At 38.4% G+C, this 26,625-nt stretch overlaps 1 protein-coding gene and 1 long non-coding RNA gene across 6 annotated transcripts in view; one reads left to right on the top strand and one right to left on the bottom strand.

Annotated features, from left to right (window-relative positions):
* The window catches only part of LOC132829195 (uncharacterized), a 70,765-nt gene extending 65,817 nt beyond the window's left edge, over window positions 1-4,948 (top strand). For both annotated transcript variants that reach the window (XR_009646233.1, XR_009646223.1), the window contains one exon: window positions 4,339-4,948. This is a non-coding gene — a long non-coding RNA (uncharacterized LOC132829195). The remainder of the gene's footprint in view (window positions 1-4,338) is intronic.
* The window catches only part of nsd2 (nuclear receptor binding SET domain protein 2), a 153,874-nt gene that overhangs the window by 34,425 nt on the left and 92,824 nt on the right, over window positions 1-26,625 (bottom strand). For 3 of the 4 annotated variants that reach the window (XM_060846047.1, XM_060846289.1, XM_060846126.1), the window contains 8 exons: window positions 23,479-23,600; window positions 20,632-20,734; window positions 19,186-19,310; window positions 16,017-16,154; window positions 14,334-14,457; window positions 10,626-10,826; window positions 6,128-6,310; window positions 5,122-5,278 (listed from right to left, as the gene is read on the bottom strand). In XM_060846047.1, coding sequence (XP_060702030.1) covers window positions 5,122-5,278; window positions 6,128-6,310; window positions 10,626-10,826; window positions 14,334-14,457; window positions 16,017-16,154; window positions 19,186-19,310; window positions 20,632-20,734; window positions 23,479-23,600 — 1,153 coding nt within the window. The remainder of the gene's footprint in view (window positions 1-5,121; window positions 5,279-6,127; window positions 6,311-10,625; window positions 10,827-14,333; window positions 14,458-16,016; window positions 16,155-19,185; window positions 19,311-20,631; window positions 20,735-23,478; window positions 23,601-26,625) is intronic. The other variant, XM_060846208.1, reaches the window with a different exon arrangement.

Below are 26,625 nucleotides of genomic sequence, written 5' to 3'. Positions count from 1 at the left end.
CTATGGAATGACAAGAGGTTAACATTTTAGGTCAATGACCTCTGGTCAGAACCGTCAAATTTGTGTTTACCTGATAATTAAATACACCTGGGTAGAAAACTTCCAAAAGGAATGAGAAAGGAATCACTGGGCCTTAGATTATCAGAGAATAGCCTCGGACAGGTATCATTTATTTCTCCTTACTCTGAACAAATGAAGGAAGGGCACATGAATGGGAAAGAAACCATTTCAGACATCACTGTGAAAGAGCGAAAGAAAATACTTTAGCACTGAAATAAAATGGTACTCTTTTCTATGAGAATATTTTAGGAAGTGTATCAAGTAAACCTTTAGTACTTATAAAGCAGATCATAAAAAGGAACATAAATGAAAGTTCGAACATTAAAAGGACAGAACAAAGCTGCAAAATAAATTAGAAAGACTAAAAAGATATGATACACAAAATCAGAAATAAGCTGTAATGAGCTGGAAGCAAGCTAACAAGAATGAGACAAAGAATACCATTTAAGCTCTTCCAACTCAGTTTTCACATGGGAGTTAATTACTGGCATTATAAAACTAACAAAGAACACTTAATGGAGATGACCAAAGAATAAAGGCATCAAAGAAGCAAAACAATTAAAAATAGAAAAGTCACAAATAACAATTTGTGACTTCAAGAAACAATTATTTCTGATGGAATTAGTCTTCACCACAGTTAAAGGTGGACTTCATTAGAAAGAACCAGTGTTGATTGCTAAAGGAGATTTTGCTTCACTAACTTGAGGTACCTGAAAGGCTGACTGAGGGTAATACAGTTGATATACAAGGACATGTATCATGGCACACAACAAAACTGTGAGGCAAGTTATAAGTATAAAAGAGACAGCAGCAAAGACCTGAGTAATAGGAATCAAAGAAATGGGCAATGGAGGAAGATTATAGTGGAGTTCTGCAGGATTGGTATTGAAACACTTGCTTTTCTTGATATATTCATGATATGGACCTTGGTGAGCAGGGAACAATTTCGAAATGCTGCTCATGACATGACATCTGAAAGAATTGTCAACTGAGGGAAGAAGGGTGTGGAACTCCAATAGGACATTGACAAGTTAGCATAGTGGCAAGATAGGTGGAAATGAGGTTTATGTAGTCAAGTGTCAGATGGTGCACAATGTTAGGAAGAACACAAAACAAAATAACATTCGGGGTACAATAATCAAGGTGACACTGGAGCAGAGGGATGTGGATTCATAGATGCACAGATCATTGAACTGGCAGGACAAGTGGAAAGGGCAGTTAGCAAGGCATAGCATCCTCAGTTTTATTAATAGGGACATGGAGTACAACAGCAAGGTGGTCATGGTGAACTTGTACCAGACTCAATAGACCCCACCTGGAATATTTTATGTAGTTGTGGGTGCCACATTATAGAAAAGATGTTAGCACCAAGAGAGAGTGCAGAAATATAAGAATGGCTCCAGGAATGAGAAACTTCAGTTATAACAGAGTTAAGAAGTTGGGACTGTTCTCCTTGGACAGAAGGCAGTGAGAAGAGATTTTGAAAACTTTTATCAAATTATGACAGGTTTGACAAGAGTAGATAGTGAGAAGCTCTTCCTGCTCATAAAGGGAACAAGAAAAAGAGAGCACATATTTAAAAAGTGAAGCAAATGAAGCAAGCATGATGAGTGAAAGCAGTTTCTTTCATGCTTGTGAGTAGGGTTTCGAATGCACTGCGCAGAGACATATTGGAGGCAGATTCAACTGAGAGAACACGGAATAATTAATTGGCCAGAAGCATTGTGAAAGGGGGGGAAAAGGATATGTTGGGGGTGGGGGGGGGGGGGGGAAAGAAGCAGGAGACTGACACCAAGTAATGATGCTTATTTGAAGAGCTGATACAAGCATGATGGACAAACAGTCCTCTTCTGTGCCGTACAAATTCTGCGATTATGTGAAGCCAGGTTGCGGAGAGACTTGAAGAGCCTTTTGTAGGCGGTGGTGTTACCATGTACCTCCTGTCCTTGTCTATCTTGGCAACTTAGGGTAGCACAGTGGCTCAGCGGTTAGCAGTATAGCTTCACAGCATCAGGGACCCATGTTCGATTCCATATTCGGGTGACTGTCTGTGTGGAGTTTACACATTCTCCCAGTGTCTGCGCGGTTTTCCTCTGGGTGCTCCAGTTTCCTCCCACAATCCAAAGATGTGCAGGTTAGATGAATTGGCCATGCTAAATTGCCCATAGTGTTCAGGCATGTAGGCTAGGGGTAAATATAGAGCAACGGGATACTCTTCGGAGGGTTGGCATGAACTTGGAGGGCCTAAGGGCCCATTTCCACGCTGTAGGAATTCTATAACAATCTAATGTGAGTTACTGTAGGTGAATGCATATATGGTACACAGTACTGACACTGGGCGTCAGTGGCAAAGAAAATTCATGTTAAAAGTGGCAGATGATATGTTAATCACATCAGCTACATTTTCTTTTATAATCAAGCTTCTTCAGTGTTGGAAAAGCTACACTCATCCAGACAGATAGCAAATACTCAATTACACTTCTGACTTTTGGTGGATAGGCATTTAGAAAAAAGGGGATTTTTTTTGATAAAAGAGTTTGATATACACTTGGAGGAGGATGTTAAATATTGTAAACGAAGTCCACCTGGTTTTATAAACAGGCAAAGAATGCAAGTGAAAATAAATTTGATATGTTTATACAGTGAGACTGTCAGATTGGAATACTGTGCTGTTTTGAGCATTCAGTTATCATAAGGGCATTAAAGACAAAGCAAAGCAAGATAATGCCAAGGCAAATATTTAGATACTGAGACTACTTCTAGGAGACAGTAAAAGGATAAATTTTAATTAAGCTTCTAAAAAACAATCATCAAATGCTTTGCTCAGTGATAAGTGATTAGGGAAAGATTGCCTCTAGTTAGTCTAATTTGGAGGCTGTTATTAAGAAATCAATTTAAAATTTCTTATAATTTCTCTTTTGAATTTTTCTTTGTCATTCACAGGATGTGGGCCTCACTCATTTAGTCAGGATGTATTCCCTTATTCCTGCATGTCCTCGAGAAGGTGGCGGTGAACTGCATTCTTGAAGCGCCCAAATCCTTGGGATGTAACTACATCCAGTGCTGTTAGGAACATTAGACACAGGAACAGGAGTAGTCCATCTAACCTATTTGGTTTACTCTTGACATTCAATATGATCATGACTGATCAAACACATCAATGCTGTTAACCACATTATTCCCATAATCCTTCATACCACTAGGAGCCAGAAATCTCTATTTTTGTCATACACAAGAGAATTCCAATGATTCACAACCTCATGAGCAAAACTAATTCTCATCTAGGTCTTAAATGGCATCTCTGTTATTCTGGGTCACCTTGTTCTAGACTGGTTGTTCCCAATCATGGAGACATCTTACCTGCATTTACCCTGTCAATCCCTTTGAATATTTTATAGGTTTAAATTAAATCATATCTTATTTTCCAAAACTCTAGAGAGTACTAGTCTACTTTGCTTACTCTCGCTTTAAGAGTCCGGCTATCCTGGGAAGAAGATTACTGAATCTTTGCTTCACTTCCTCCATAAGGAAGGAATTCCAGGATTTGAATCCAGTGACATTAGAGAAATGTAGATATAGTTCCAACTTAGCATGGTGTATGACTTGGAAGGAACTTGAAACATCTGGTGCACTTGTCTTGATAAATGGTCATGGTTTGGAAAATGTGTGAAAAGAGGCTTGAGTTGTTGTGCACCTTGTAGGTAGTACAATGACATCACTGTGGGTCAGTAATGAAACTGAAGGTAGTTGGTGGGGTCCCAATAAAGTGGATTACTTTGACCTGTATGGTGTGAAGCTTCAAGTATTGTTGAAGCTGCAATCGTGTAGGGAAGTGGAATGTACCGCAGCACTCCTGCCCTGTGCCTTGAATATGACGGATAGGCTTTGGGAGACAGGAGATGAGTTACACATCACTTAATTTCAAGCATCTGACTTGCTCTTTTGACACATTTTTTTATATGGCTGGTTTGCTTCGGTTTACGGTCAATGGTAACTACTGAATTATTGATTATGGAGGATTGAGAATATACAAAAATCTTCCAACAGATCAAGCTGTACATGTACATACCCAGAGTGCTGCAATTACAACCTGATGCACAATGCCTCTCTTCCCCCAGAAAATTAAAACTCTGGATGTCCCTCAAACTTGTTATTTGTAAAAACTTCTAATTTAAATCTGTTTTTTTGCAAAGGGCAATCCTTTGTAATTATTATTCTTTCGTCTTGATTCTTTTCAATCCTTTGTAATTATTATTCTTTCTTCTTGATTCTTTTCAGGAATGTGGGCATCACCAGATAAGCCAGCATTTATTGCTCATTCACAATTGCCCTTGAACTGAGGGGCTTGCTGGACCATTTCAGACAGCAATTAAGAGTCAACCATATCGCAGTGAGCCTGGAGTAACATGTAGGCTAGACTGGGTCAGAATGGCAGATTTCCTTCCCTGAAGGACATGAGTGAACTAGGTGAGGTTTTTATAGGAATTGATGATAGCTTTGTGGTTACCAATACTGAGATTAGATTTCAATTCCAGGATGACTGATTGGTATTTACTAATTCAAACAAACAAACGCAATTAAACAGGATAATACACCACAGCAACAAATGCTGTATGCTACTGCTGTACTGGCAAGGCCATCAACAAGCTGCCACTCCAATATCCTAATTTCACTGTGGTTTGGATGACCACAAAGTCTGGATTGAACGTAAGCCATTTCAGTTCAGTAGTTTCACTCCCAGGTGTTGGGATGGGGTCACGGTGAGGTCCCAATGAAAGAAAACATTTTTCTACAATTCTCGGTGTTCAAATGTTTGTCAGAAACCTCTGGACCCAGAAAATTTAGTTAAACAATTCACAACAATAGTTTCCTCCAATATATCACATGAAGAAGCACTTGATTTACCTTTATACCAAAAAGCAATTTTGTATTTCAAATTGGTTTCCAGCTTTGAAGTTGTGTCAATTGTTCCATACAATGCACTGACATAAAATAAATGAGAATCATATTTTACAAAACATGCAAATTGTAAAGTCATTTTTTTTTTTAACTTGCACTGACCTGTAGCTACCCAGTTTAACCCAGATAATGTCTTTGTAATGTGGCTTCTTGCCTGCTTTGCAATCATTGCAATACCAACTCCCTTCTGGCATATCAATGTTTAGGCATTCTGGATGAAATGCTGCAGGACAGGACTCACAGCACAAAAGGCTCCCCCCTGTAGGAAGTGAGGTAAAATTAACATGGAAACGTTTTTATTAGAAATTCACATTGTGTTTAAAATAAACACAGGTGCATTTAGATAGCGTTTTATTAAAAATTTTAGACACACGAAGAAGTTCAGTGCATGCTGACATCTGACTATAATGGGCACTAATATTGAGGACTGATTTGAAGTTACTGATAAAATTTACCTGTCAAAGGGATCACCGGGAAACTGGCATTTCTCCAGACAGAGAAACAGAACATTTAACTGATACTTCCTTTATCATAAATATTCATTTATGATTACTTTATGCTTGGAGAATGTCAGGCAGATAAATGAAGAATGTCAAAAATTAGATTACATCTTTCTTTGAAACTACTTGTGTTGCAGGACTAAATGTAGCTGATGACATGAGTCAGGTAATACTTGCATAGAAATAAGCCAAGATTCCAACATGGGCTAAAGGCAATTCATTACTGTATGAGATTAACTTTGGGTGAACTGAAGAGACTGGCACAACTGAGTAGATACCCGTATGATAGTCTGCCAGTTATCAAAACACCACCCAAGTTAATGTGCTCATGAAAATTTGTGCTGGGTTGTACTTTGCTGAATAAGGTGTGCAGGAAAACCAGGAAACAGTGCACCAGGAAGGGACACAAAAACAATTAAAATGGTAAGTTAATGACTGAAGTTTGGTAAGAACATGAAGGTAATGACAGAGACTAAAAAGAAGTCAACATTAGTGAGTATACAAAACTAACTCTAAATATAAACAAGCCAAGATGATTTTGAGAGAGCACGCAAGTGATCAATTTTTCATTTGAAGGAATGCACCAGTAAACTTATCCTCAAACTAACCTCTTGAACACACAAAGCACCAGCTAACATTGACATGAGCATGATGACTGTAGCCTTTTTTTGGAACGAAATGGCTGCTGCAAATAATACTGTTGGCTGTCAGTATCACAGACCCTGCTGCAATGCAGGTTTCCCCTCCATGATAAGCCACAGGACAGCGGACACATCGCATCATTCGCCCTGCTAACAGAGAGAATTTAGTGTCAGCCTTTGACTAAAACTTTTCAGTTTCTTATAGCTCCCTCTCCAAATTTACAGTAAATTCACACTTGTTAAAACAGATCATCACCAAAATATGTAACTTAAAAGCACTATGGCATCAACCAAATGAAAATCCTTCACTCCTATGAATGGTACATTTGAATCACTGAATCCCTACAGTGTGGAAACAGACCATTTGGTCCAACAAGTCCACACTGACCCACCAAAGAGTAACCTCCCAGAGCCATTCCCTTACCCTATTACTCTAAATTTATGCTTGACTAATGCAACTAACTTACACATTAGCAGAAGCAAACAGCAGAAACCCACAGACACAGGGAGAATGCGCGAACTCCACACAGACAGTTGCCCAAAGCTGGAATTAAATCCAGGTCTCTGGCGCTGTGAGGCAGCAGTACTAATCACTGAGCTACCGTACAGCTAAATTTACTGATAAAATTCCAGGGAATAAAGGATTTAAGTAATTGAATATTTGAAGACACAAATATATCAAGAGACAAATAGAAACATAATTTATATACAGGGATACCTGAGAAAGCATCTCAAAAAGATTTATATAGAAAATATTTTGGAAAAATGCACAAGTTTAGAAAATCAGATTGTTTATTCATAGTCTCTGATGGAAAATGTGTGAAAGAACAATCACTAGATAGTTTACCAGCTTGATTTTGAAAGTGATTCTTCTTTTAAGTGTGCATTTATTACAGATTTATAAAGAGTCTTTTGGGTCATGAAATTTGTGAACGATGAAGACCAGAAAGACAGGAGAAGTCAGCCATTCAGTCCATTGAATCTGATCCACCATTCAATTAGATCATGGTTGATCTGATAGCCCTGAATTCCATTTTCCTGCTTTTCCTCACAACCCTTAATTCCCATACTGATTAAAAATCTATCTCAGCCTTGACTAAACTCAACAGCAGTTTCAACAGCCCTCTGTGATAAAGAATTTCACAGATTCACTATCCTCCAAAAGAAAATAAATTCGTCCTCATCTTTGTCTTAAATGGGTGACCCTCACTCTGCGATCATCTCCCGGTCCTAGAGTCTCTACACCAGGGGAACCAACCTCTCTGCATCTGATGTGTTGTTCAATGGAATGACACACAGAATTTCTTCAATTTAAATAGATACTTAAATTGCATTTAAATGAAGGTCAGTTTTTCCAATTAACATTTCACGCACTTACAACAAAGTTGTGGGGCATGTAGCTTTCAGATTAGACTAGATTAGATTACTCAGTGTTGAAACAGGCTCTCCGGTCCAACAAGCCCACACTGACCCTCCGAAGAACAACCCACCCAGACCCATTCCCCTCCATTTACCCCTTCACCTTACACTACGGGCAATTTAGCATGACCAATTCACCTAACCTGCACATTTTTGGCTGTGGGAGGAAACCAGAGCACCTGGAGGAAACCCACGCAGACACAGGGAGAATGTGCAAACTCCACACCGACAGCTCCCTGAGGCAGGAATTGAACACGCGTCTCTGCCGCTGTGAGGCAGCAGTGCTAGCCACTGTGCCGCCCCCAGATGTGACAAATTTACAGAATTTGCACATCCACATGAAATATGACTTGGCTTTCATGCTATACATTATTCCTACTTCTTCCCTAAAGAAGAGCTTGACAAAAAGTAAACATAACAAGAATACATGATTTGTATTTAATTTACCTTTTCATAATTTATTAAAATAATATTCCTAAGGTTTTCCAGTATTATAACTATGCATCAAACCCAAAAAAATGAGCTTGATAACTCAACCCAATTCAAATGTTTGTTTAAAATGGCCAGGTGGTTTTCATCCTTACAAACTGTTTGAAGTAACTCAATGTAAAATTCCACAAGCAATTCACCACTTCAGAAGTGAAATGAAATCCTAATATGCTATACATCAACTTTGTGTTAACTGTCACCTCATGAGCCAGCAATCTTGATAAACCCACAGAAATGATATACCTCAAATACCACAATCTCTACAATGACAGAGCAGTCAATGCAGGGTCCGAGTGACAAGGCTCTCTGCCATTAAGTTTTATTTAAGGCAAAGTTGCATTATTATTTAAGTGATTTATATTGGACATGTACGTTTCCATTATTTAGCGTGTTTTTACATTGATTATATGGATGTCTCAATCAAACAGTACAGGCCTGGTCCCATAGTTGCCGTTAATAAAAAGTTTGCGCTGTTTAAACAGTACAACAATCCATGTCCTATTGATAACAATTGTCTTTTAGGGACTCAGATTAAAAAATTGCCAATTTTGAGGCTGAAACTTTTCTTTCGATACTGAAATTTCCAGGACCCAGGAAAAGACATTGGCAGTCTGCAGAATACAACAAAATAGATAGCAGTGACTGAAAAAAAAAGTAAGTTTTGGCTTCTTCGCTTTTTAAACTGGAGACTGTAAAATCTTTAAAAACCCCTCTCAGGTTAATTCCTAAACTTAATTTCAGTAAAGAAACTGGACCTCCTGATATTAAAGTGATGAACTGTAGAGCATTCATCTCTCTCAGGCAACCCTGCAATAATCCTGGCATATGACACAACCAGCTGAACTCATTGAGAGACACTTGCTGTGAAAAAGATTTGCTCCTTCAGCAGGCCCACAGAGACCGTTGTCCTACACCAAGGATAGGCTTCATTTCCTTTCCAGAGAGCATAGTTGACGTTACATGGACTCTGGGTGAGTGTTTGAATAGCTGATCATTATTTTTCAGCTCACAAATACACAGGATGAAAAACAGACCACCATGACATACCTAGACAACTGCAAAGTTTCAAATAAAGTATTTTCAATCTCAGTCATACATATCACTTCAGCTGTCAAGTATCCATTGAATTTCTTCCTGCATGTGCTGATGTTGCCTGCATCCCTGAGCAGTCTGAGATTCTAATACTCATTGAAGTCTCATGACATTCCACTCTATGCACCATAGAAACACTAACTGATTTTGAATCCAGGCACTCCATCTGCACAAAATCTCTCCCATGTTTCACCTCATTTCTCTCCTTGGCCAATAAAATTTTAAAACACTAACTAGCATTATATTAATTAGGTAAGAACGTAAAAATATTAGTTAGGGTAGGCACCCTCACTTTCTAGTCTATTATTTGTGGTAGAACCTCCAAGCATTTTGTCCCTGGATTCTGGGAATTTTGCCCTACACTCTTATCTTGCTACATCTATTCACACATGAACAAACCTCAATAAAATAACCTAATCAATTGCATATATACTTCTCCTACTCTCCACTATCTCCTACTTTGTGTCTGAATCACAATTGTGATGGAGTTGGCATATTTGCACATGCAAAAAATATAAGAATGCAGACAATTCTAGGATCATAATGGTCTTCTCATCCTGCAAGTTATGGTATACTCAGATGATCGCAAAGTTGGAAATAACATAGAAATTAATTCTCATTACTTCATCTGCCAGGTATCTATTCAATTTCTTCCTATTTCCACTAATTGTGCCTGCGTCGTTCACAATTTGTTCCACATAATTAATCAACTTCTAGAGAATGGTAATTTAAATATAAACCATCCGTTCACCTCTGTCTGAGATCAAGACTGAATCTTTTCACTATTTGCAAATGCCACGAAACTGCAGATGAATAATCTATGTATAACCTTCAAAACAATGATCACTTGATGAGGTTAACTCAACATATTTAGTTTCCATAGCTTTGCCTCTATTGCAGGTATAATTAAGGTAATGGTAGTTATCTTTTGGTATATCTTCTCCAATGCCCACATCAGAATACTACCTCCTAAACCATAAATGGAATTTCTTATCCTTCCTGCATGTATCAGTGAACTTAAATATTTATGCTTCAGTTCTCAATTTCAAATCATTTCCCTACACTGATAGTTATGACCCTAGTATTAATGCCTAAAGCACTCTCAGATTTAGTTTTACTTTCAGAAACCCACCAGTACTCCATCCCATCCATTTTATACCTTTTAAATTTAAGAACAATTCAATTAACAATTAAAAGTTTTTGGAAAATTCCAAAAAAAACTATAAAAAATAACTTTGTTGATCATAAAAATAAGTTTGAAAATATACTGAAGAATTTATTTGACTCACTTATCAGCTTAAATATCGTAGCAGTTTAAATATCATATCAGTTTTAATTCACAATTAAAATGAGACATCTAAAACCTATATAAAATTTAAGCAGTGTTAAATTATTTTTTAAGTAAGTAAATTTTAACAACATATGCTCAAAGCTACTTAAGGCATTTATACTTATCCTACAACACCTTTTGTTGTCCTGGGGTGAGAGGGGTTTGTGGCATGGCAGCTGATACAAGTGTGCAGTGGGCATCGAAGTCTCTTGTTTTCGAAAACAGTTGGGGGATACTTTTTCACACATTCTTCATGGTAGAACTTGCCACACAGAGGAACATTGCAACGTTTAACATCAGGCCCAATCTTTTTACACACAAAACACGAGTGAACACCTGTACAAAATAAATAAACAACTCATAATCCAAAGTCAGAAAACCATTTTTTTCAAGTTCAATAATGCAATACAAACATTACAATAAATTTTAAAAAAGCTAACAGTCCTTTAAAAAGATGCATATATTAAATCATTGCATTTTGTAGCTTTCGTATTATACTGTTGTGTTTGGTCATCTTATCACATTCTGTCTTGACCTGCTGCAGCCATCTGCTGTATGTATGTTCACAGTGTTTATGTTCTAGAACTTTGACTCTGTTTCAATGAAGAAATAACAATTGTAGTCCCATGTCAGCATAGTTGTAGGTGGACTTGCAGGTGGTAGCCCCATGTGTCTACTATTTTTGTTCTTCTAGGTTACACAGATTGCAAGTTTGGGAGATGCTGTCGAAGAAGTTGCATCTTGCAAATTACACATTCTGCCACTGCAGCATTGGAGGTGGAAGGAGTGAATAGTTTCAAGTAATGGATGGGGCAGGCTGGGCTGACATAAATGGGCTGCTTTGACCTTGATTGTTTCAAGCTTCTTCAGTGATGTAGGAGCTTCACTTATCAATGCAATTCACCTTAATAGCACCTTCCAAATCCATCAACACCTCCCAATGTGGGGGCAGGTGGGAGGCACAGATATGTGGAAACACCATCACTACCACCTGCAAGCCACTCACCACCATTCCTTCACTGTCACTGGGTCAAAACCCTGGAATTCCATCTCTTAAGGCATTGTGGGTTAACCTAAATCAACCAGACTGCAGCAGCTCGAGGTTGCAGCTTACCAGCACATTTTCAATATCAACTAGAGAAGGTCAATAAATGCTGGACAGCCAGCAATGCCCATGTCCCACTACTGAATAAAAAATAGACTTCTACCATCTAAAAGCGAAAGGGTGGTAAAACGCCACCTCTGCATTCTTCTGTAAGACACTCGCAATATCATTCTCACTTGCTATTCCTTCACCAAAATCCTAAACTGCATCAAGTGACCAACTACCTTCTCCAGTGTAATTAGACATAAGCAATAAAGCTGAACCACAAACAAGAGTTGTGAATCCTAGTTCATGATTCTCTTAAAGTTAAAATGCATGTTCAGCTGTCAGTTAGGAAAGCAAATGCAAGAGTAACATGCATTTTAAGAGGTCTGAAATACAAAAGCAGGGATGTACTGCTGAGGGTGCACAATACACTGGTCAGACCACATTCAGAATGTTGTGAGCAGTTTTAAGACCATAAGAGATAGGAGCAGAAATTAGGTTATTCAACAGCCATTCAAACCCATCGAGTCTGGTCTGCCATTCAATGGCTGATAAGTTTCTCAATGCCATTCTCCTGCTTTCTCCCCGTAATGCTCGATTACCTTGAAAATCAAGAACCTATCGTCATCTTAAATATCTGCAATAACCTAGCTTCCACAACGTTCTGTGGAAGTGAGTTCCATAGATTCACTACTCTCTGAAGATGTTTCTCCTTATCTCTGTTCTAAAGCTGTGCCCTCAGGTCCTAGTCTCCCTTAACAATGGAAACATTTCCAATGTCCACTCTGTCCAAACTATACAGTATTCCATATGTTTGAATTAGATCCCCACCCGCACCCCTACTACCCTACACAGACACAGAAATTTTAAAAGCCTAGATTTGAAGAAAATCTGAAATCAAACAGCTTAAACAGTGGACAATAAAGAATCACAACTAAAAACTTGAATTTTTTTTGTGTTCCACATGCAGGACACAAATAATTTGTTAAACATGTGAAAAATACATTTGACCTTTACAAATATTACATTTAAGTATTTTGCTTATCCTCATCTGGTGTTCCAAACACCAAACAAGTGAAAAATAAGTCAATGACTTACGAATAGAGTCACAGATTCATACAGCATGGAAACAGACCCTTTGATTTAAATTATCTATGCCAAGCAGACATCTCAATCTGTTCTCGCGCCATTTGCCAGCATTTGACACATATCCCTCCAAATCATTACTATTCATATACCATCCAGATGCCTTTTAAATGTTCTAATTATATCTTCCATCACTTCCTCTGGCAGCTCATTGCTTAGACGTGCCACGATCATGATAGAAAAGGCTACCCCTCAGGTCCTTTTTTAAACCTTTCCCCTCTCACCCCTCTATGCCCTGACTCCCCTACCCTGGGAAAAAGACCTTGACTATTCACCTGATCCAGTAGGGCCCTAGGGAGTGTTGCTGAAAAGAGACCCCTAGGGGTGCAGGCTCATAGTGTTTTGAAAATTGCGTCATAGACAGGCTTGTGAAGCTGTTAGCATGCTTGCCTTCGTTGGTCAGAACACTGATTTTGCAATTGATACTTAATGTTGCAGCTGTATAGGACATTGGTGAAGCCACTTTTGGAATGCTGCATATAATTCTGATTGCTCTGCTATAGAAAGAATGTTGTTAAACTTGAGAGGATGCAAAAACAGTTACAAGGATGTTTCTGGGACTAGAGGGTTTCAGTTATTTGGAGAGGCTGAATAGGCTCAAGCTTTATTTCCCTCAGGAGCTTTGGAGGCTGAGGAGTGACCTTACAGAAGTTTGTAAAATATATTCAAAGGTGTAGAAAAAGATGTGGCATAATGGAAACTGAAACTTTTATTCACTAACTCTTATTAACTCTAAGTATGAAGGTAAAAAAAGAAAGACTGCAGTTAAATTTAATACAACAAATAATGCATGACAATGAAATAATGTTCAAACTCTGGAGTCACTTAACGTTAAAATACTACCTAGCTTGACAAATCATTCAAAGGTCACATCTTCTCGTCGCCTTATTTTGTTTGCTGTGATTACTGTACTATTTCCTTTCTAAAGTAAACAGATTGTGTTGGAATAAACATCATTTTGGCAAAGCAGATTTGGCAGTGAAGTGTGTATTACTGAAGAACGGAATTGAGGTGGCAATTATGCAGTAAGGAAACGTTTTGAACAATCAATGCATGTACAGAATTCAAACAAAGTGCATTTATAAAACGGAAAAATAGAACCTAACCTTATGCAGAATAAACAGCTAATTGTAATAAAAAAAGATAAATGTAGGATAAACTCAGCAGGTTGGGTCGCATCGGTGAAAAGAGAAACAGAGTTAACGTTTCAAGTTCAGTAAGATTCATCTTCAGTCCTGAACTTCAGACCTGAAAAGGCATAGCGGACTTGCAACATTAACACTATTTCCAGAGCCAGAGTTACTCCAGCATTCTCTGCATCTGTTTTAGATTTCCAGCATCCACAGTATTTTGATTTTATTAAACTAGTTACAATTCTATGTTAGCTACTGTAAAAAGTACACAATAAACCTGAATAACATTTTTATGGAACTCAGGACTGTCAACCGGTTTAGTAATTTTATTTTTAAGTAAAACTGGTTGAATATTTTACAATGTGATTGCTTTAAATCTGAGGCACATTTCACTTGAAGTACATGGATTTAAATTGAAAATCCAAACAGAATGGTGCTGCCAACTTCACAATTCATAGAAATAAAATATGTTACCTGAAGTGCATTCTCTGCACATAAATTTGCCTTGAGGTAACTTAGACAGCCCAAGACAAGCCAAGTGGAATGTCCCACAACACTGTCCTTCACAAAGGATCAGTTCACCAGAGTTCTCACACATCTATGAACAGAAGAAAAGTCATGCATCAGTCTGCGGAAAAAAAGCAAACAGTCCAGAATCTTTTTTTTTGGAAATACAAAGCCTTAAATTTCGCAAAAGTTAGTTTTGACTGAAGCGTGTATACTGTTCCTAAATTATTCAAATGTTGACACAGAAAAGACATGAATGTCACTGAGAAATGAAAAGATCACTTTCTCACTATTGTATCTCAGCAGCAGACTCACTTAAGTTTTTTAAAAAATTAGATAGACCAAGAAGACAGTTGCTCACCTTTATGTGCAGTATTCCTCATTCTTCAAATGAAGATTTGAAGTCCTCCACATACCTTGGGAGAGGTCAGCATACCAACAGGAAAATCACTAGGGACGCCTGTCCCTTTAAGAGACTCAGCCAGAACCACACCACCGCCCCCTTCCCGTGCCCTTATACAGTAACCCCACGTGGCAATCTTCAGTTCTTTTCAACAAGAGAAGACAAGGCAGAAGAGGATAAGCAAGGAGACCAACAAGGAATCCATTGCCCTCTCATTTTTTAAATAGCTAAGAAACTTATTGATGTTAATAAGTGATGATAATTTGATGTTAATTCACATAGTTGTTTTTACAATAATGTCCCACAAACATTAAATGTGTGTCATACAAGCTTAACAAATTCATACATCCAAAGCTAATGATGAGCCCCAAACTTGCCTAAACGATTATGCAAAAGTCTAAAAAATTTTATATGTGGAGATTAATTTATATGAGCTGGTAGATGAATTTAGTACACTCTAAAAGGGAAGTAAACCACTTTACATTACATTTAATTACCCTCCACATACCATAGGTGATTCTCTTCAAAGATCCGCTTCAGAAAAAGGAGGCACATTAAAATTCTTGACACGGGCAAGGTTAACCCCAAACAAACAGAATAGTTCTGTCTTAAAGTGCAAATGACAAGTAACATTTGGAAAATATACAATGATTACTCGACGTGGTTTCCTCATGATATCATTAGTGCAATGTGCATAAACCAGTCAATACAGCGGCTATTACTTGTGTGAGATGTTTCTTAACAATGAAGTCCAGAACTTTAGATAGTTTCTGCTCCATGGTTCAAATGACTTGGTTTACACTCTTCATTTGCAATTTTATGTGGGAGAAAATGAACCTTTAAGCCATTAACAAGTAGTGCTGTGTTCAATCCACCAACTACAGATGAACATAGAGAAAGTGTCAGGATTTACTTTAGCTCTGAAAGAACCACACTGTGAAGTATCTTCAAACTCCTCAGATATTAGATCATCACGTGAGTGAAGGTACCCATTTCACTATCTAAATATTAAAAAAATTAAAACGCACACAAATAGGGAGCCAGTTTCTTTATTCATAAGTCAAGCACATAAGAAAAATATCCAGCGATCAATAGTTTTTATCACAAGTCAGAAAGACAGATGGAATGCAGTCACATCTGCAGTACTCATGATTTTAGATTTTCTTTCTTGCTCATGAAATAAATTGATCACGTGATCGAACAGCTCTATTTCTTTGTACTGTATGCATACTTGAAGTTCGTCTCACCTGACAAACTCCTTCTTTCTTAGCTGTACCATTGCCACCTCGCTCTCCTTGGGATTTTTTGGATGATACAGATGAAGCCTCTGTTGGAGTTTCATCTGCACTTTCATCTGCTGACTCCAGTTGTCCATCAAATGATGTCTGAACACGAGGAGTAAAAGATATTTATATTTTAATATAATTAACCATTATGATGTAGTTACTTAAAGTGAGATTCATCAACTACATTACCGTTCATTACAAGGCTTCAAGAACGATACCAGAAGACCACTCATGCTATTTTTGGGGAATTTACACATTAACAATTGCAATGCATTTCCAAAGTTTCAATACACAAGCATGAAAGATTAAAAACTACTTAATTCAGCAGATAAATAGGCAGCACAAAAGAAAATAAATGCTAACAACATAAAATACTGCTGACAAAGAATAAATGCAGTCCGCAACAGGATTGAGCTTGAAACTAGTGACTGAACACATTTTCCTCAACAGAAACCTGTAGCTTTTTCACAACATCTCGTTTCGGAAAGTTATTAACAGTCTCCTAACAGGTCAGCCATTTGAACATCTAGTCAGGTACAGCGTATGGGAACACAAATTGAGTTCTATGTGCAAATTAAGGCAGTCAGCTGTCCAAAGCAGGTTCTGGTGATTAGATAGCAAGTAAAATGAAACAACTGAAACATTTACGAAGCAAAGTAGCCAAGTTGTTAGAGGCTCAAGTACACTTGTGACATGGAATGGTCTTATGGGTCCCACATGAATTCCAAATCTTACAAAATCAAATTCTATTTTATTGCAAACATCCCTTCACGACTGAAACAGTGACAGAAGATATCAAAGCTGTTCAGCTAGAAATAATATTTTGCACTTGCAAAATAAGTATGTTAATGATAATATACTTGTAAATACTTGCAGCAGTAAAACCACCTCAACTAAACAAACACTTTAAAACAGAGCTTTGCCAAAAAAATGTACTTCAAATATGTTATTTTAAATATGGATTAAAACAAGCAATGTAAAAGAAAATAAAATGGTTTCAACTTAGCAACTTAGAATTTAATTATTTGTCAATTAAAAAATAAACATGGAAGCATTTACTTCATTTCCCCATTTTTGGGATTTAAGTTTTGAATTTTTTTTCCTGAGTTGACATGTTATGCAAAAAGCAGTCATAATGAAAATGTTCAAAAGCAGACAGGTCTGATAGTTTGTTACAGCAGGAAAAAAAAGAGCCAAACATATTTGCAGCAGTTCACGATCAAACACAATAAATCTATGTCTAGCCAGCGAAGCCCATATTCTTGGAATGAAATACCAATAACATATTTCTTCACCTTTCAGAACTGCCTTGAAGATAAGAGGTGGAGGTGGAGGGCTGCATTTTAGACTGGAGGTCTGTGACTAGTGGTATGCCACAAGGATTGGTGCTAAGTCCACTGCTTTTTATTATTTATATAAATGATTTGGAGGAGGCATTGTTAGTAAAGTTGCAGATAACACCAAAATTGGAAGTGCAGTGGACAGGGAAGAAGGTTACCTCAGATTACAACAGGATCTTGATCAGATAGGCGAATGGGCTGAGGAGTGGCCGATGGAATTTAATTCAGATACATGCAAAGTGCTGCATTTTGAAAAGGCAAATCAGAGCAGGATTTGTGCACTTATAAGGTCGTGGGGAGTGTTGCTGAACAAAGAGACCTTGGAGAGCAGATTCATAGTTCCTTGAAAGTGGAGTTGCAGGTAGATAGGATAGTGAAGATGACGTTTGCTAATGCTTTCCTTTATTGGTCAGAGGATTTAGTATAGGAGTTGGGAGGTCATGTTGAGGCTGTGCAGGACATTGGTTAGGCCACTTTTAGAATATTATGTGCAACTCTGGTCTTCTTCCTATCGGAAACATGTTGAGAGACTTGAAAGGGTTCAGAAAGAATTTACAAGGATGTTGTCAGGCTTGGAGGATTTGAGCTATAGGGAGAGGCTGAATAGGCTGAGGCTGTATTCCCTGGAGCACTGGAAACGGAGGGGTGACGTTATAGAGTGTTATAAAATCATGAGGGACATGGATAGGGTAAATAGACAAGGTCAATACCCTGGGGTGGGAGGAGTCCAGAAGAAGAGGGCATAGGTTTAGGGTGAGAGGGGAAGATATAAAAGAGACCTAATGGCAACTTTTTTTACGCAGAGGGTGGTGCGTGTATGGAATGAGCTGCCCGAGGAAGTGGTGGAAGCTGGGACAATTATAAGGCATCGGGTTGGGTATGTGAATAGGAAGGGCTGAGAGGGATATGGGGCAAGTGCTTACAAATGGGTACAAGATTATGTTAGGATATCTGGTCAGCATGTACGAGTTGGACCAAAAAGGGTCTGTTTCCATGCTGGACATCTCTGACTCTATTTACTTAAATAGTTACTCCCCATGACCTTTAACACTTCTCAACTTTCATGCAACCATCTAATGTAGCATGAAGTTTATAGATCATTTACAGGTGGCCAGAATACCAAATACAAAATTTCAACTGGGGCCAACTACAAACTGAATCAAGCGCTGTATTCCATTTTTAATGAGTTCCTTTGCTTGCGCTTTCATGTATGAATTGCTTGAAGTTCATCAATAGCATCTGACATCTTGACACTTTCTTCCCCCTTTCACTCAAAAAGTGGTCTAAGCTGTCGTTAAAAAAAAATGTACTTTCAGAATAATCTGAACTTTAGTCACAATTTTGCCAAATATCTTCCTTTTACTTATTCCCCACAGGTCTCGATCCCCTTCCAGAAGCCTGAAATTTCTGCCAATTTGTCAATCCTGTTTTGCCTTTAAATGCCAACACAATTGTGAATGCAATAAATACAAAGGAAATAGAAGATCAGATGACAAAAGTAGTTTTGGGAAAATAAGAGACCGGAAAACTGCTGAAGCCTTTAATGATCTTCCTCATTAATAATATGCTGTGTGGAACTGTACAGCAGCAATTCATTAGGCTAGTACCATATCAAAGCAAACTGATACTTCTCAGTAATTGAATAGAACCTTCACAAGGCCTGGCTGCTGGTAAATACTGCACAGTCCTATCTCCACAGTTTCATTCCTTGTTCCCTCAAATTTATTCTTCTTTTTTGTTATGAATGCATTATGAAACCTGTTCAGTCACTGTGTCCCTTTTGAAATTACCTCATTTTCTGGAAATACAGTTAAAGGAGATGGATTCTTGCTGACAGCTGGTATCAGAGTTTCTGCTGTTGATGCTCTACTTCGCTTTTTCAGTGGTTTACATGCATCAGAGAGTTTGCTGATATCTGAAAAAGTGCATGAAAACAACATTTGATACAATGGCTTATTGAAATAAAGAAAACATTTTGCAAGTGCAACTTGACATTTCAGAGTATGAATTGAAATGCATATTAAAATAGAATCATAGGGATGTTCAACACAGAAACAGACCCTTCGATTCTACTCGTCTATGCCGACCAGATCTCGCAACCCAATCTCGTCTCACCTGCCAGCACCCATACTATAGCCCTTTAGACCTTTCCTATTCTTATATGCTTTTTAAATGTTGCAATTATTCTAGCGTCCACCACTTCCTCTGGCAGCCCATTCCACACACGCACCACCCTCTGCATGAAAAAGCTTCCTCCAAGGTGTCTTTTATATCTTTTCCCTATCACCCTAAATCTATGCCCTTTAGTTCTAGACTCCCCCACCCTTGGGAAAAGACTTCGCCTATTTATCCTATCCATGACCCTCATAATTTAATAAACCTTCATAAAGGTCACCCCTCAGCCTCCGTCGCTCCAGGGAAAACAGCCCTAACCTGTTCAGCCTCACCCTCTAGCTCAAATCCTCCAATCCTTGCAACATTCTTGCAAATCCTTTCTGAACCCTTTCAAGTTTCACAACATTCTTCCAATAGGAAGGAGACCAGAACTGCATGCAACATTCCAACAGTGGCCTAACCAATGTCCTGTACAGCCGCATCATGACATCCCAACTCCTGTACTCAATTCTCTGACCAATAAAGGAAAGCATACCAAATGGCTTTCTCCACTTTCCTATCAACCTGTGACTCTATTTGCAAGGAGCTATGAACCTGCACTCCGAGGTCTCCTGGTTCAGCAACACTCCCTAGGACCTTACCATTAAGTGTATAAAGCCTGCTAAGTTTTGCTTTCCCAAAATGCAGCACCTCGCATTTATCTAAATTAAACTCCATTTGCCATTCCTCAGCCCACTGGCTCATCTGAACAAGACCCCATTGTAATCTGAGGTAATCTTCTTCCGCTATCCACTGCACCCCCAGATTTGGTGTCATCTGCAGACTTGCTATCTATACCTCTTATGTTCACATTCAAATCATTTATATAAATGACAACAAGCAGTCGACCCAGCACCGATCCTTGTGGCACACCACTGGTCACAGGCCTCCAATATGAAAAACAACCCTCCTCTACTACCCTCTGTCTTCTACCTTTGAGCCAGTTCTGTATCCAAGTGGCTAGTTCTCCCTGTATTCAGTGAGATCTAACCTTGCTAACCAGTCTCCCATGGGGAACCTTGTCGAACAAAACAGTCATCAAAAGAGTCCTCACAGAATTAAACTGAAAGTTAAATCGTTACCTGACTGGCTGTTTCGGGATGCATTAGTAACACAAGATGTTTCTCCAGTTTCAACACCATCACCTCCACATCCCTCTGCCTGGTCAGCATCGTTTAACTCATACTGTCCATAAAAGATAAAAGCCACTTAAACATTTGTGCAACAAAGGAGAACATTTTAATACACATCTTGCCATCTATTAATTCATTATCTGTGGATCTGCGTACTCATAGGGTTGGCCCTAAAGCCTACCATTTTGCTTTCTCATGGACTTGCCTGGTCTGATCAAGTAGTTGTTCGTGTTATGTGGGAGCAGTGAGAAGACCATGTCCCTATTCCCCATGGATAATGAGAATATGTTGTACATGACAGAAAAAAAAAGTGTTATCAAGTACACAAGACCTACTACAATCTTCGAAAGCAGCAAGATGAACTGTCACGCAGAATATTCTGATATTAACATAAAAATTCTACTGCATAAATCATTCAGGTGGTCTATGTTAATATCGTTTCCAGCATTCAGATATAGATGCAAACGCGAGAACTGAGGAACTGGCTCTCAAACAAAATGATCGAGCAAGAGTTCCCCGGCCACTTCACTTCATTTCAGTTTACCAAAGCAAACAGCACAATTATTGAGCACTGGCATCCAAATTTAAAGACTTGAATGACCATTAAATCTTATTGACCTCTTTGCTTCATATGAAAAGATACTCAAGATATTTTTAGCACATCATTTTCTTGTTTGGCATGCTTGTGTTGGCTAACAATTTGGAGAAAGTATCATGCAAATTCAAGAAAAGGCAGAGTGTTCTCAGTTAGGTGGACCTCTGAAAAATATGCCAGTAAAAGTATTGGCCTTAACAGCACCAAAATTTGTAGAAACAAAAGTGATGCAAAGTTAAAGGTAATTTTGGATCAGCTATCCATACATGCTTCTTTGAAGTTAGTCAGGAACAACACAAACAGTGATGACAAAGGCATATATTTGAGAGGCTGCATTAAGTACTGTGAACTGGGATGAGAGAGGAAAAAATTAACACTAATTTATAATTTAGAACGGAAATGCACTCAGAGCTTGTTTTGTATTTTAGGAATCAACTTTAACAAAACAAAACCTGCCACAAGCATCAGGATTGCTGATGCAATAAAAGTCAGAAAATTGCAGAAAAATAAGCACAGCTTCCCCTCACACGACTGCACTCAATTTATTTTGATTTTCACAATCTATCTTGCTGATTTCTGAACACAAGGTTAGCAATAAATGGAAACTTAGTTTTATGTTGTGGGGATAATTTTTCAGAAGTTGATTCACATTGGTGGACGACACCCAAAAAAAGAAACCAAGGTAGATCAGGCAGTACCAACTAAGCAACACTGAACTTCGGTTTGGAAAATCTAAAGGCTACAGAGGAGAGTGAAAGAGCTCTAGTTTTCAGTTGCTGGGGGTCAAACATCAATTATACATCAGAAATCAAGACAAACCTCGAATGAAAGAACAACTTTTTGAATGTTATTGCAAGTTACACAAAATTTCAGTGAACACCCGCTCATGTTATTTCAGGAAAGACGCTAAGGAAAGAAAAAGTAATTCTAAACCAGTTTAATTAACGTAAAGTTCTAATTTGTTCAGGAGTACAAGTTATGCAGGAAAACCTCTGACCTGAGAGCAATGTCTACGCTTTGCAGGTCTGGATCTTATGGAAGGCATGAGTTATTCAGAGAAAAAGTAGTGTTCTAAATAAAAAACATGGTTCTTGGGAGAAATAATAGCATTTTGGTGACTGATTAAGACAATAAAAAGAATTAGTAAAGTTGCTTCAGTTGTTAGCAAACAACATTTTCCAGTTGAATTTTGGGCTTAATGAAATGAAGTATGTGAGGAATGGAACACCAGCAAAAGTACATGCACACAGGAGGGAATTTTAACCTTCAAACAGCAAGTAACTTATTATTTGACACTCCACCCACACCATTTGTCTGATCTTTTGATCTCTCTGCCCAAAAATTCTGTGTGCTTCCCTCTCACTTCACCTGATGAAGGGGCTACGCTCCAAAAGCTTGTGATTTCAAATAAACCTGTTGGACTATAAACTGGTGTCCCATGATTTCTGACTTTATCCTTCCCAGTCCAACACCAGCACTCCACGTCACAGATTTAATCAGACTGGAGTGACTATGATTTTATTGCTCCAGTCACAGAGATCTACAGCAAGGAAACAGACCCTTTTGGTCCAACTCATCCATGCTGACCAGAAATCCTAAATTAATCTCGCCCCATCTGCCAGCACTTGGCCCATATCCCTCAAAACACTTGCTATTCATATACCCATCCTGATGCCTTTTAAACGTTTCAATTATACAACTTCCTCCTGGCAGCTCTTTCCATACAGGTACCACCCACAGCTCAAAAAAGTTGCCCCTTAGGTCTTTTCCAAATCTTTTGCCCTCAGCCTAAACCCAAGCCCTTAGTCTGTGCTGCTTTGAGTATGGGAGTCTATGTGCTTAGTTTCAATGTGTATCAATGTAATCATAAAGCTAATTCTATTTACCATGCAGAGCAAGAAAAAAAAGATGTTCAATTCACCATATTATACCCATATACCAGATTAACAAGGATTGGCTGTTGGGCTCTTCTGTTGCATTTTCCAAGAGAGATCCTTATTAAATACTTTTCAGGCACCTTGTGATTTGCTTAAACTCAGCAGGTTGGCAAATCTGATCTGAGAATGTAGAGCAACTAAACTAGCACAGCAACATCTGCATTACTCCAGATTTATTTATAATCCTTCACTTTCCTAAAATGGACTGAGCAAAATGTACATTCTGCACAAGAAAATTTGCAGGTTAAGTGTAAACAAGAGAACCTTGTCATCTATGTAGTAGTTCCGCTTCAATCTCTTGCTGGTGCCAATTCGGTCTGGAGAGTCCTCCCTGTAATCTATTATTTTCCTTGATAGTCTTCTTTGCCTAGTTGATTCTGAGCTAACTGTAAAGGAAACAAAGAACAGTTAACAACCACTTAGGTACCAACCTTATCTTAAGTGGAAGCGAAGGGTTCAATCACCAATTCACACTTCAGTATAACTTGCAGTTCTTGGGATTTTGCCAATGTCAGAGCTGCCATCTTTTTTGGATTAAGGTATTAAACTGGATGGCCTGTCCAATTATTCAGGCAAACTTAAAAATACTCCATGCTATTAGTGAAACAGTTAAGTTCACTTGATGTCCTGATCATCATTTTCCCATCTTGTTAGACCATTTTCATGCTTTGCACTGGTAACTGTTTTAAAATTCAAATCATCTTGTTGTTTGTGTCCCCTTACCTCAACATAAATGAGTTGCTGCACTTACTTGTACAAATAAAGCAATAATTGATTGTGCACTACTTTGGGATGCACTGAGGAGGACATAAACTATTTCCTCACGTGAAACAGATTTAATGAGCAAGCTACTGAAATCAGATGGCAAAGTATTTGATTTTGGGCAAGATCCTAACTTGCTACATCAATGATCTTTAAATGTAACAACTTCCAATTATAAAAGATCTGCATTTTGACTCCCATGAATAGCAATCTGACTTCAGAGATCCAGTGGTATTTGTTATGGACTCGACCAAACCCTCTCAAAATATATTAAGACAGCCTAAACGCTAACTTTTTTTAATTTTTAAAGGCAAGTATATGGCGTTTTGTTCCAGATGTAATTCAAAGATCAAACTACCTGACTTGAAACAAAACACACTTTTCTCTTCTGTTACAGTTAAAAGCAAAGAAAAAAATTGAAATAATTTAACCATATTGGAAAACTTAAATTAATAGATTATTTAATGACTAAAACATCAACAATTCCAAAATAGTAGCATCCCATTAACACACTCCCGGCAGAAACAAATTGAGTAAAACAGATGGTCTCACATGCAACGTTTCTCCAGTACAGGAGGAAAGAACAGTAAAAGAAAATTCTGTAGAGAGGGAGAACATAAGCATTTTGCAGGGAGACATGAAGAGTAACTTTCAAACTCCAACAGCTACTGAAAGTTAAAATAAAAAATCTGTGGGAGCTTGACCCCACTCCTTCATGCTACTTCTACTGTTCCAACTTCTGAAAAAAAAGCTCAAACTGCTTAGTTGAGTGACTTGGAACAGACCACGCTTCATCGCTGTCTCAATGTCTCCACTAAAGAAAACAGGACAAAATACACCTCTGAAAGCTGGTGTCGTCACACATTGCAGCCCCAATGTTCATGCAAAAAAACTAAGTGCAGTCCATCTGATCATCTCTTAAAAAAATACTTTCATAGGACTTTGACGTTTTAACAATAGTGTGGCAAAGTTTTTTTTGCATGTCTATCTTGTAAAGAGCATTCAGGATGCCATATGCTTCAATCAAATCATCTGTCACTCATTCAAACTCGAATAGAAACAAGCCGAGGTAGTCCAACCCACTGTTATAAGACAAGCCAGGTACCAATCAAGTAAACTTCCTTGAATTTGAATTAGTTTTATTCTCATATGTACTCTAATTGAGTACAGTGAAAAGTTGATAAGTCACCACTTATAGCGCCATCTTGGGGACAAAGGGACCTAGGTCCAGCTTCTTCAGTTACAAGATGAGTGACAATGTAACAATGTCGAAAATGCGTTGCTGGTCAAAGCACAGCAGGCCAGGCAGCATCTAATGCAACAATGTCACCAACACAAAGAACAGTTAACAACCACTTAGGTACCAACCTTATCCTAAGTGGATGCGAAGGGTTCAATCACCAATTCACACTTCAGTATAACTTACAGTAGAGTACAGAGCACCCAGCCTTAGTTACAGAAGAGAGTTGAAGAAAAAAGTTACATTAAGCAATACACTGTACCACAGGTCAGAAAAACAAGAAGTTAAAAAGAAAACCATCACAGTCTCTCTCCAAGGACTCGCCACAGCAGCCCAACTCAGAAGGCCTCCATGTGGTCTCACCGCTGGCTGCCACCACATTCCACGCTTGGCTGCTCATTGCTGGCATCCCTGCTCCAGGTGGCCGACCATGTGCAGGGGGCTGGAAACAGGCGTCAAAGGCAGAGGGAAAGGAGGAAAAGCAAGAGAAAACAAAACCAAAAAGAACAGGCAAAGCAGAAAATCTCTGGCAGGACTGTCCAACTCCGCCAACATATGACCGCTTCTGAATCACCTTCAAAGCGGTTTACGTCTTTCTACACACAAGGAAGCCAAAACTGCATAAAGTATTTGAGACGTTGTTTCACCAAAGTCCTATGTAAATGAATTATAATATCTATACTTTTATGTTCAATTTCTAACAGTTTCCGAGATTATATGCTGCATCTACAGACCAACTTTGTGACTCTCACACCAGAACACCGAACCTGTGCACCTTAGAATTCTGCATTTGTTCTACATGCTTGCTCATTTTTCTTACCAAATTCAAGTTACATTTTCCCATATTACATTCCATCTGCCAGATTATTGCTAGTTCACTCAACCTATCTATATCTGTCTGCTACTTCCTAATGTCTTCTTCACAATATACTATTTAACTGACCTTGATGTTATCTACCGAGCCTTCACTCCCTCATCCAAAAGTTGTAAGACAAAAAAAAAAAGGGCCTAACCACTGTGGGACTCCAATTGTTGTATCCTTCATGTTGAGAATAACCTCCATCGTATCATGTGGCACTATCATGTGCTAAATGGGACAGGCTTCAAACAGACCTACAAACATAATCAAGAATGAGCAGCTATGAAGCAATGTGGTTCATTAACAGGAGCAGAACTGTTCTCCATCACAGTCTGCAACTTCATGGCTTGGCATATCCCCCAGTTGGGGGAGGTCGTGGCCTAGTGGTATTACTGCTGTACTATTAATCCAGAGAACGAGATAAGGTTCTGCGAACCCAAGTTCAAATTCTTCTGTGGCTGATGGTGGAATTTGATTTTTTTTTTGAATTCTAGAATTAAGAGTATGAATCCATTGTTGGAAAAAAACCCATCTGGTTCACGAACATTCT

The sequence above is a fragment of the Hemiscyllium ocellatum genome, chromosome 1, assembly GCF_020745735.1.
Source record: "Hemiscyllium ocellatum isolate sHemOce1 chromosome 1, sHemOce1.pat.X.cur, whole genome shotgun sequence".
Taxonomy (NCBI): Eukaryota; Metazoa; Chordata; class Chondrichthyes; order Orectolobiformes; family Hemiscylliidae; genus Hemiscyllium; species Hemiscyllium ocellatum.
The sequence above is the reverse complement of the archived record's forward strand: the minus strand, read 5'-3'. Positions and strand labels throughout refer to the sequence as shown.